The sequence below is a fragment of the Eleutherodactylus coqui genome, chromosome 12 (assembly GCF_035609145.1).
Source record: "Eleutherodactylus coqui strain aEleCoq1 chromosome 12, aEleCoq1.hap1, whole genome shotgun sequence".
Classification (NCBI taxonomy): domain Eukaryota; kingdom Metazoa; phylum Chordata; class Amphibia; order Anura; family Eleutherodactylidae; genus Eleutherodactylus; species Eleutherodactylus coqui.
Window position 1 is genome coordinate 22,455,566 of NC_089848.1, and position 12,226 is coordinate 22,467,791.

The following is a 12,226-nucleotide window of genomic DNA, read 5'->3' on the forward strand; positions in this document are numbered from 1 at the left end:
ATTGGTGCAGGCAGGTGAGGTGCTGTAAGTCGCTGCGTCCCGTCCGGCACCGCATCGGGTGGAGCACGGGTCCTGGTCAGAGGAGGATCGCCGCATGCCCGCCGCTGGAAGCTGTACAAGCCAGCGGGTTAACAAGGGCCGGAGAGACGGAGAGCCTCGGCAGTGCCGGGCGGGAGACCCATGTCCAATCGGCGCTCCAGCTGATTTCAAGCGCCACGGTCCTCCCAGGTCAGCAGGGTCCGTGGAGCTGGAGAATCTTGCGCAGCAGGGCGACCATGCAGGTAGGCGATCTGCGGTGGGTCCGCTGGGATTTATCCGGCATTGCCCCTGGTGATGCCCAAGTCCAGGCTGAGGAGGAATCGCCGCGGAGTTTGTGAGGCAAGGGGTTCTGGCGGTGCCAATGGCGCGAGGCGGGAAGCAGATAGGGTGTTGGCGAGTGACTTCCTTCCCGCTCCAGCTAGCAGTCCCCACAGCAGAGTAGGGGTGAGGAACAGCTGCTACCCGAGTCAGCTTTCTTCAGCAGGTGCAGGGGTTCAGTTTCAGTTGATTGAGGGTGATGAGGCCAGGATAATTATCAGGATTATGAGAGTCCCCCGGGGAGCTTCACTCAGATGCGACTCTCCATCTTGGTCGCTGGCCACGCCCCCGTCTTCTTTCAGCCTTATTGGCTGTGTATCTATTTAATTGTAAAGCGCTGAGGAATAAGTTTCTATTATATAAATAAAAATGATTAGTGGCAGAATTATCATTGGAGAGGCTATATACACTAGATTAACCAAAGTCACCTATTTCAAGTCTGGCCAATCTTTTAACATACACGGGGGGTAGGGGGCTCCCAACTCTCCTCCAATGGAGAGATAAGAATCATGTACTTGGATTTCAATTGCCTGAATCATTTTGTTCTCTGGAGATGAGCAGCTACCAGAGGTGCCTGGCAGAGGCTTTCTCTCCTTCTTTCAGTGATAACTAGAGATGAGCGAGCACCAAAATGCTCGGGTGCTCATTACTCGGGACGAAAATTTCGCGGTGCTCGAGGGTTCGTTTTGAATAACGAACCCCATTGAAGTCAATGGGCGACCCGAGCATTTTTGTATATCGCCGATGCCCGCTAAGGTTTCCATTTGTGAAAATCTGGGCAATTCAAGAAAGTGATGGGAACGACACAGCAACGGATAGGGCAGGCGAGCGGCTACATGTTGGGCTGCATCTCAAGTTCCCAGGTCCCACTATTAAGCCACAATAGCGGCAAGAGTGCCCCCCCCCTCCCAACAATTTTTACTTCTGAAAAGCCCTCATTAGCAATGCATACCTTAGCTAAGCACCACACTACCTCCAACAAAGCACAATCACTGTCTGCATGACACTCCACTGCCACTTCTCCTGGGTTACATGCTGCCCGACCCCCCCCCCCCCCCCGCACGACCCTTTGTCCACAGCACACACCAAAGTGTCCCTGCACAGCCTTCAGCTGCCCTCATGCCACGCCACACTCATGTCTATTTATAAGTGCGTCTGCCATGAGGAGGAACCGCAGGCACACACTGCAGAGGGTTGGCACGGCTAGGCAGCGACCCTCTTTAAAAGGGGCAGGACGATAGCCCACAATGCTATACAGAAGCAATGAGAAATATAATCCTGTGCCACCGCCATCAGGAGCTCACACGTGGGCATAGCAATGGGGAACCTATGTGCCACACACTATTCATTCTGTCAAGGTGTCTGCATGCCCCAGTCAGACTGCGGTTTTTTTATAAATAGTCACAGGCAGGTACAACTCCGCAATGGGAATTCCGTGTGCACCCACAGCATGGGTGGCTCCCTGGAACCCACCCGCTGTACATAAATGTATCCCATTGCAGTGCCCTGGACAGCAGAGCTAACGTCAGATTAAATGCTGGTGGGCTTCGGCCCAAACTGCATGCCCCAGTCAGGCTCGAGTTTTTTATAAGTATACACAGGCACGTACATCTCCCTAATGGGAAGTCCATGTGGACCGGCAGCTGGGTGGGTCCCAGGAAGCCACTGGCGGTACATAAATATATATCCCATTGCAGTGCCCAGCACAGCTGATGTAACGTCAGCTTTAATGCAGGTGGGCAAAAAATTAATTGAATTACACTGTAGGCGAGGGCCCAAAAAAATTGGTGTACCAACAGTACTAATGTACCTCAGAAAAATTGCCCATGCCCAACCAAGAGGGCAGGTGAAACCCATTAATCGCTTTGGTTAATGTGGCTTAATTGGTAACTAGGCCTGGAGGCAGCCAGTTAAAATAAAAATTGGTTCAGGTGCAAGTTTCAACGCTTTAATGAGCATTGAAACGTATAAAAATTGTTTACAAAAATTATATGACTGAGCCTTGTGGGCCTAAGAAAAATTGCCCGTTCGGCATGATTACGTGAGGTTTCAGGAGAAGGAGCAGGAGGAGGAGGAGGAATAGAATACACAGATTGATGAAGCAAAAAGGTCCTCGTTTTTGATGGTGATAGAGAACGATGCTTTCATCCGCGGGTGCAGCCTACGTATTGCTTAGGTACCGCTGCTGTCCGCTGGTGGAGAAGAGAAGTCTGGGGAAATCCAGGCTTTGTTCATCTTGATGAGTGTAAGCCTGTCGGCACTGTCGGTTGACAGGCGGGTACGCTTATCCGTGATGATTCCCCCAGCCACACTAAACACCCTCTCTGACAAGACGCTAGCCGCAGGACAAGCAAGCACCTCCAGGGCATACAGCGCGAGTTCAGGCCACGTGTCCAGCTTCGACACCCAGTAGTTGTAGGGGGCAGAGGCGTCACGTACGTACTCCCTCACCATCCTTTTACAGTGCTCCCGCCAACTCAGCCTTGACTGGGGAGCGGTGACACAGTCTTGCTGGGGAGCCATAAAGCTGGCAAAAGCCTTGGAGAATGTTCCCCTGCCTGTGCTGTACATGCTGCCTGATCTCTGCGCCTCCCCTGCTACCTGGCCCTCGGAACTGCACCTTCTGCCACTAGCGCTGTCGGATGGGAATGTTACCATCAGTTTGTCCGCCAGGGTCCTGTGGTATAGCATCACTCTCGAACCCCTTTCCTCTTCAGGTATGAGAGTGGAAAGGTTCTCCTTATACCGTGGGTCGAGCAGTGTGTACACCCAGTAATCCGTAGTGGCCAGAATGCGTGTAACGCGAGGGTCACGAGAAAGGCATCCTAACATGAAGTCAGCCATGTGTGCCAGGGTACCTGTACGCAACACATGGCTGTCCTCACTAGGAAGATCACTTTCAGGATCCTCCTCCTCCTCCTCAGGCTATACACGCTGAAAGGATGACAGGCAAGCAGCATGGGTACCCTCACCAGTGGGCCAAGCTGTTTCTTCCCCCTCCTCATGCTCCTCCCCCTCAATGCGCTGAGATATAGACATGAGGGTGCTCTGACTATCCAGCGACATACTGTCTTCCCCCGCTCTGTTTCCGAGTGCAAAGCGTCTGCCTTTAGGCTTTGCAGAGAACTTCTCAAGAGGCATAGCAGAGGAATGGTGACGCTAATGATTGCAGCATCCCTGCTCACCATCTGGGTAGACTCCTCAAAGTTTCCAAGGACCTGGCAAATGGCTGCCAACCAGGCCCACTCTTCTGTAAAGAATTGAGGAGGCTGACTCCCACTACGCCGCCCATGTTGGAGTTGGTATTCCACTATAGCTCTACGTTGCTCATAGAGCCTGGCCAACATGTGGAGCGTAGAGTTCCACCGTGTGGGCACGTCGCACAGCAGTCGGTGCACTGGCAGATTAAACCGATGTTGCAGGGTGGCAGCATCCGTCTTGGACTTGCGGAAATGTGCGCTGACCCGGCGCACCTTTCCGAGCAGGTATGACAAGTGTGGGTAGCTTTTCAGAAAGCGCTGAACCACCAAATTAAAGACATGGGCCAGGCATGGCACGTGCTTGAGGCTGCCGAGCTGCAGAGCCGCCACCAGGTTACGGCCGTTGTCACACACGACCATGCCCGGTTGGAGGCTCAGCGGCGAAAGCCAGCGGTCTGCTGACGCTTGCCCACCGCTGTGCTGCCACGCTGCGTGACACCGACTGCTGGTGATGTGCAGCTGCTGCTGACACATCTTGATTGCGAGACAGAGGTTGCGTTGGAGGAGGAGGAGGAGGGTGGTTTAGTGGAGGAAGCATACACCGCCGCAGATACTAGCACCGAGCTGGGGCCCGCAATTCTGGGGGTGGGTAGGACGTGAGCGGTCCCAGGCTCTCACTTTGTCCCAGCCTCCACTAAATTAACCCAATGTGCCGTCAGGGAGATATAGTGGCCCTGCCCGCCTGTGCTTGTCCACGTGTCTGTTGTTAAGTGGACCTTGGCAGTAACCGCGTTGGTGAGGGCGCGTACAATGTTGCAGGAGACGTGGTCGTGCAGGGCTGGGACGGCACATCGGGAAAAGTAGTGGCGACTGGGAACCGAGTAGCGCGGGGCCGCCGCCGCCATCATGCTTTTGAAAGCCTCCGTTTCCACAAGCCTATATGGCAGCATCTCCAGGCTGATAAATTTGGCTATGTGCACGTATAACGCTTGAGCATGCGGGTGCGTGGCGGCGTACTTGCGCTTGCGCTCAAACAGTTGCGCTAGCGACGTCTGGACGCTGCGCTGAGAGACATTGCTGGATGGGGCCGAGGACAGCGGAGGTGAGGGTGTGGGTGCAGGCCGGTAGGCACTCGTGCCTGTGTCCTCAGAGGGGGGGGGTTGGATGTCAGTGGCAGGTTGGGGCACAGGGGGAGAGGCAGTGGTGCAAACCGGAGGCGGTGAACGGCCTTCGTCCCACCTTGTGGGGTGCTTGGCCATCATATGCCTGCGCATGCTGGTGGTGGTTGCTCCCCAGCTAATCTTGGCACGACAAAGGTTGCACACCACTGTTCGTCGGTCGTCAGGCGTCTCTGTGAAAAACTGCCACACCTTAGAGCAACTTGGCCTCTGCAGGGTGGCATGGTGCGAGGGGGCGCTTTGGGAAACAGTTGGTGGATTAATCGGTCTGGCCCTGCCTCTACCCCTGGCCACCGCACTGGCTCGGCCTGTGCCCACACCCTGACTTGGGCCTCCGCGTCCTCGCCCGCGTCCATGTCCTCTAGGCCTACCCCTACCCCTCAGCATGCTGTATTACCAGTAGTGCAGAAACAGAACGCTGTAATTAAATGTGCCGCTTATTGGCCTGTGGTTGGAGGCTGACTTCGCTTACGGAACGCACAGCAGAGCCGGGAAAGAATTTTGCGCAAGCCTGCTGTAACACTTAGCTGTCTGCGTATGAATTAGGACAACTACCCCCAGCAGAGACCCAGTACACAGAGGACGGTCACAGGCAGCCGAAATAGATTTTTTTTCCCAAATGTTTTTGGAAAGGCCCCCTGCCTATATACACTAAATATGTCTTCTGTCCCTGCCTCACCACTACTGGCCCTGGACAATGTAAAATTACTGCAGGACGCAATGCTCTGCACGGCCGATATACAAAAAAAAAAAAATGTGCAACACTGCAAAAAGCAGCCTCCACACTACTGCACACGGTTAGATGTGGCCCTAAGAAGGACCGTTGGGGTTCTTGAAGCCGAAAATAACTCCTAACACTCTCCCTATAGCAACTCCAGCAAGACAGCACTTTCCCTGAACTATGTCAGAATGCATCTGTGGCGAGCCGCGGGAGGGGCCGATTTATATACTCGGGTGACACCTGATCTCGCTAGCCACTCACTGCAGGGGGGTGGTATAGGGCTTGAACGTTGCAGGGGGAAGTTGTAATGCCTTCCCTGTCTTTCTATTGGCCAGAAAAGCACGCTAACGTCTCAGAGATGAAAGTGAAAGTAACTCGAACATCGCATGGTGCTCGTTTCGAATAACGAGCATCTCGAACACGCTAATACTCGAACGAGTATCAAGCTCGGACGAGTACGTTCGCTCATCTTTAGTGATAACACATGCACACTTGGCCGAGCTGAGCATACCTGTACATGGGGTCATCTGGAAAGAAACTGGTCATCTAAAATGTATGGGCGACCTTACTATCGGTCATGAGATCATGTTCCTAGCAGCAATCAGGGATTCTTTGGCAGTCATACAAACAGGAACCTTTCTTTTGTACCTTTGTTAATTTGTCTTTATTACTTCCTCAGTTGGAAAGCCCTGTGGAATATGCTGGAAGCATATGAATAAAAAGTATTATTACTACTCTTTATCATGAATCACGATGCGTCTTCTAGGTTCTGCACTCTGAGGGTGTTTTCACATGGGACGGAATTAGTCCACGTGGACATTTCTGTGTCACAATGTTACCCTATGGGGCTTGAATTCTGCACCTGTTAAAATCAGCGCATCTTTAATATAAAAAAAAATGTAAGATTCAATAACATAGCGGAAAGCTTTCGGCAGAGGAATTAGGGATGTCTTGCAGAATTGTTCTTGCAGATTTCTAACATACAGGAGATGTAATTCCACACCAAGAGTCTACAAAGAAGAATGCAAGAAATTCCGCAGCATGTTCTGCAGAACGCAACCCACAGTTAAAAACGCAACAAAATCCACAATAATTGGTAAGATCGGCATCTGCGCAGCATCCTGCAGGCTAATTCCGTCCCATGGGAAAGCACCTTGAAAATGACAGCAGTACTTTGAGCTGCTCCGACAGTCATCTGACTTAGGCCGGCTTCACACGAGCGTGACGGGCTCCGCTGCGAAATATTCCGCAGTGAAGCCCGTCACGGCACCCCCCAGAGACCCCATACTTACCAGCGGAAGATAGCGTGAAGACGCTTCCCCGCCCACCGCCGTCGCATCATGTGACACGCCCACCGCGTCACATGACGCGGCCGGCCGTGTCACGTGACGCGCCGGCCGCGTCATATGACGCGCGGTGGTAGGCGGGGAAGCGTTTTTTCACGCTATCTTCCGCTGGTTGCAGCGGGAGATAGCGTGAACGGACGGCTTCCATTGACTGCAATGGAAGCCGTCAGCGCGTACACCCGCGGCAAATAGAACATGCTGCGGGTGAGGACGGGAGATTTCACGGTGCGAAATTCCGCGGTGGAATTCCGCACCGTGAGCATTGTGCTATTAGGTTCAATAGAACCTAATAGCAGGGGGCAACGCAGCAGGTTTTTGCCGCGGATTTACGCGGCGTAAATCCGTTCGTGGGAAGGAGGCCTAAAAGTCTTACCTGAAATGTGTTTAATTGCTTATGTTTTTTCTGTATTGTTAGATTTATCAAAATATTTTTATTCTTCCACAGGCATTTCTTGGAAACATAAATTCTGATACTGTTGTCCGACATGAGTTGCAGCATCCAATAGTAGCTCGCTATGTACGCATCGTTCCTCTGGACTGGAGTGGAGAAGGACAGATTGGATTAAGAGTTGAACTTTATGGATGTCCATACTGTAAGTTCGTATAACAAATAATGTAAAGTTCATACTTTAAACAATGAGATAACAATTGAATATACAATACATGCCTTATGTACTCAGAGGATTGCCTATAGTAACACCATATAAAGTAAATATCCAACCTCCCATGTAAAACTAGATTTGTCAGCTTCTTGATGTCGAATACACTACTAAGACCATCCTGATACACTTTTAACCCCTTTCCCCCCCACCACACACACCTTTTTGGGCACCAATTCATTCACCTACTAATTGATTCTACATAGGGTGGCGAGTAAAGCAAGCCCCTTGTGTCTCATGATTGTAACCCCCCCCCACCACACACACACACCTTTTTGGGCACCAATTCATTCACCTACTAATTGATTCTACATAGGGTGGCGAGTAAAGCAAGCCCCTTGTGTCTCATGATTGTAAAGCATCAATGCTGTAGTGACATATGGCAGATCACTCCTTTTGGCACTGCTGATAGGCCGAAAGGGCTACAATAGGGCAAAGGTATAGTTTATTTGACAAACTGGTGTCTACCCCCCCCCTCCCCCCCACTCCTCCACTTCAGGAGACTCTTTCGTGACGTTATGGCTTCTAATTCTTAAATCAGTTTACAATTGACAGTATGCAGTGCTTACCAGAATTCAAACAATTTTCTGAGTTGCCAGTAATAAAATTTAATATTTTCAGTATTGCCCTTAAAAGGAATGTGTTATCAAAAAATATTAAACACATTTTTTATATTTAGGGGGTTTCCTTAGACTTTACTATTATAGGCAGGGGTCTACTGCTCCAGTTCCCACCTATTTGTTGCATCGCTGTCATTACAGACAGGTATAGAAGCCTGAGTTAGTATTGCAGATACTGCTCCAATTGAATTAAATGATAGCTGCACCTGTAATTCCAACCTTGACCAGTGCAGTACTGACAGAGCTGTCTGCTTCCAGCTCTTCATGATAGTTGCCACATGAGCAGCTGATCGGCGGGGATCCTGAATTATGTACCACCTGCAATCAACAATTGGTTACTTAATCCGGGGATAGCAGACAAGGAAGGAGAAAACTTGCTTGTCTGGCACAACCTTCAGACAATAATAGCTGTAATATGTATTTGCCTAAAAAAACAAACAAAAAAAGACTTTTCTATCTTGTCCCTGCGACCGAGCTCCAGGTTCCTCATTTCAGACCTTTTTACACCAGGGTTATTCACTTCAACTTTTCTCCTATTTCAACATCCATTTAGAGTCTAGGTCATCAAAAGTAAAGTCCTGGAAAACATATTTAAAAAAAATCTTTGGTGTCCTTGGTGACTTAGAATACTTTGCCATAAAACTCAATAAGTCTCCTCTTGTTTATTGTTTCTATGATCCATGAGGCTGCTGTACAGAACATTAAGTGTGAGACTATTATTAGGTTTAATGGACAGAGTGAAAACTGCAGGATATAACGATTTTTTTGGGTATATACAGTGACATCAAAAATATATTTATATTTTTTCAAATTACCAAACTTTTTAAAATGTCTCATATGAAAACTTTCTTTAACCCGTTCCCGCTGCAGGGCGTAAGTTTACGTCCTGGCAGCCTGATACTTCCCGCAACAGGACGTAAACTTACGTCCTGGAGATAGTGCGGGATCACATATGATCCCACGCTATCCCGCAGCGGGAGCCGGCGTCCCGCTGCAACAGCGGGAGGGGGCATCGGAGATGCGCCCCCCCGCTGTTAACCCCTTCCCTGTCACCATGGCAAAAGGACGCCAGACACTGGCGTCCTGTATTGCCTATGCCTATGATCGCTGTATAAGCGATAAGGCATGGCAGAGCAGTAGCTCTGCCATGCCTTATGACAGCGATCATCAGGGCAGTGGTTAAAGTCCCTCAGAGGGACACAAACAGTGTAAAAAAAACAAAGATTAAAAAAATGAATTAAAAAAAATGTAAAAAAAAACATTTTTTTATGCATTTTCTCAGATTAGCATAAAAAAGGTAAAAAAAAACAACCCCACATATTTGGTATTGTCGCGTCCGTAACAATGCGTACAATAAGTTGCACATGCTTTTGACTCTGCATGGAAAAAAACACAAAAAAAAACGCTAAAAAACTGAGGCAAAATGCTAATTTTTAGCATTTTGCCTCACTAAAAACGCAATAAAAGTGATCAAAAAAGCCAAATGTACCCCAAAATGGTACCAGTAAAAACTACAGCTCATCTCGCAAAAAATAAACCCTCACAGAGCGCCGTACATCAGAAAATAAAAGTTACAGGACTTTGAATGCAGCGATTTAGAATAGAAAAAAAATTTCCAAAAAAAAGGGTTTTTATTGCAAAAAAGTGGGAAAACCTAAAAAAAAGTAAGAATTTTGTTATCAGTGTAACCGTACCGGTCCGTAGAAAAAATGCAATGTCTCATTTATGCTGCATGATTAACGCTGTAAAAAAAAAATACAAAAATCTATGGCAGAATTGATGCGTTTTCTCTCCCTGCTATCATTAAAAAAAAAAGTTTTACAATATAGTCTATGTACCCAAAAGTGGCACCGATAAAAACTACAGTTCGCCACGCAAAAAACAAGCTCGCATACGGCCGCGTCAAGGGAAAAATAAAAAAGTTATGACTTTTGATAAACGGAGAAGAAAATCCGCCAAAAATTGTTGCGTCCTTAAAGGGGTTGTCTCGCGAAAGCAAGTGGGGTTATACACTTTTGTATGGCCATATTAATGCACTTTGTAATATACATCGTGCATTAAATATGAGCCATACAGAAGTTATTCACTTACCTGTTCCGTTGCTGGCGTCCCCATCTCCATGGCTCCGTCTAACTTCAGCGTCTAATCGCCCGATTAGACGCGCTTGCGCAGAAGGGTCTTCTGCCTTCGGTTCGGTCTGGCACGAGCGGCGTTCTGGCTCCGCCCCCTTCTACGTGTCATCGCGTAGCTCTGCCCCGTCACGCGTGCCGATTCCAGCCAATCAGGAGGCTGGAATCGGCACACATGACAGGGCGGAGCTACGCGATGACGCGTAGAAGGGGGCGGAGCCAGAACGCCGCTGCTGCCGGACAGACCCAAAGGCAGAAGACCCTTCTGCGCAAACGCGTCTAATCGGGTGATTGGACGCTGAAGTTAGACGGAGCCATGGAGACGGGGACGCCAGCGCAGGGAAGGTAAGTGAATAACTTCTGTATGGCTCATATTTAATGCACGATGTATATTGCAAAGTGCATTAATATGGCCATACAGAAGTGCTTAACCCCACTTGCTTTCGCGAGACAACCCCTTTAAGCCCAAAATAGGCCATGTCATGAAGGGGTTAATCAGAACATCATTTTCTGATTAGACATTCACTTCAAAGGAGTATCGCATGTGATCCAGCTCAGATTAATGTACTTGAGCAACAGAAATAGAGTCCTAAGCTCTTACTAACAACTTGAAGGTTGCCGGTTCAACCCACGTCTGGTTCAGGTAGCCGGCTCCAGGTTAGCCATCCATCAGTAAAATGAGTACCCAGCTTGCTGGGGGGTAAAAGATGACTGGGGAAGGCAATGGCAAAAACAGTCTACCAAGAAAATGTCACAATGTAATGTCACCTTAGGAGTCACAGTATTTAGAAGAAGATTAATCAGAAGCACAAACCTTTTGTACTCAGATCAGTGAGGCACCCAAAGTGCAGAGCCCGCAGCAAATGAACCACAAATCCAAGCAGATTCCGATATAGATAAAAAAGGGCAGCAGAGTTGATGCAAATATCCAAAATTAACTTCAATTCCTCCGTGACATGTGAACAAGCAAAGTTTCAACTCACACAGAGTCAGCTTGACAAAGATTCTGCGTGAGTCGAAACGTTGTTGGTTGTTCACATGTCACTGAGGAATTGAAGTTATTTTTGGATATTTGCGTCAACTCTGCTGCCTTTTTTTCATCAATATTGTAACCTTAGGAGTCAGTCATGACTCAGTGCTTGCAACGGGGCACTTTACCTTTACCTGTGCTAGTGGAATCAATAGCAAACCAACTTTTTAATAATTTGTTTATCTGTAATCAGTGTCACTACCATATAAGAAATGCTTATTAGAACTAATATCAGAACTAATAAGTAGTTATTATTGGAATATAAAGCAATGAAGATTATTTATTGTACTTTGTTAAAGAGTAAAACTAAGGCTATTTTGTTGTATTTCCCGTATTTCATTTTCTTTATATTTTTCTATAGGCTTTGTAAACTAACACAAAGAAAGCAATGTTATTGTATTAAATAATAGAATCTTTCTGGTACTCGGGGAACATTGATGCTCTGAACAGAATCCTGTCTCTGAGGGCAGAGCAGAAGGAAGAAATCTTTTTTTTTAATTCAATAGAACTTCTCTGTTGCTTCATAATGCTGGGAGGATGATTGATAAGTCAATCTGAATGGTGTCATAATGTTACATGCGGCATTTACTTCTTGAGTTCTATATAGCTCTGCAGGAGAAAAAACTGCTCTGCAATATTTTTCTTATTCGGTGTTATACAATATTTATATAAATTGTGCGAATATTATCTGCTCAACCTTGGTTTGTACTACTATGTATCACAATAATGGTAAGCAGAAGTAATATTTATCAAACTACACCAATGATGTACTTAAATCGGCCTTTATTTCATGTCCTATTCTGCTGTCTATGTTATTTTTTTCTGCATTAAACAGAAACTAGAATATAGTATGTGTACTCAGGCAGACTGAACATTCAAGAAATAGGGCAGTGCCTTTGGGCCTATGGCTAGGGACAGTCACTTGGTGAATTTAAAGGACTCATTAAAGTAGCTAGAAAGAAAAGAAATGCAAGTGAAAAATCTCT

At 47.8% G+C, this 12,226-nt stretch overlaps 1 protein-coding gene across 1 annotated transcript in view; it reads left to right on the plus strand.

Annotated features, from left to right (window-relative positions):
• The window catches only part of CNTNAP2 (contactin associated protein 2), a 1,903,897-nt gene that overhangs the window by 766,768 nt on the left and 1,124,903 nt on the right, over window positions 1-12,226 (plus strand). Inside the window, exon 4 of the mRNA XM_066585040.1 lies at window positions 7,248-7,395. Within this exon, the coding sequence (XP_066441137.1) occupies window positions 7,248-7,395 (148 nt within the window). The remainder of the gene's footprint in view (window positions 1-7,247; window positions 7,396-12,226) is intronic.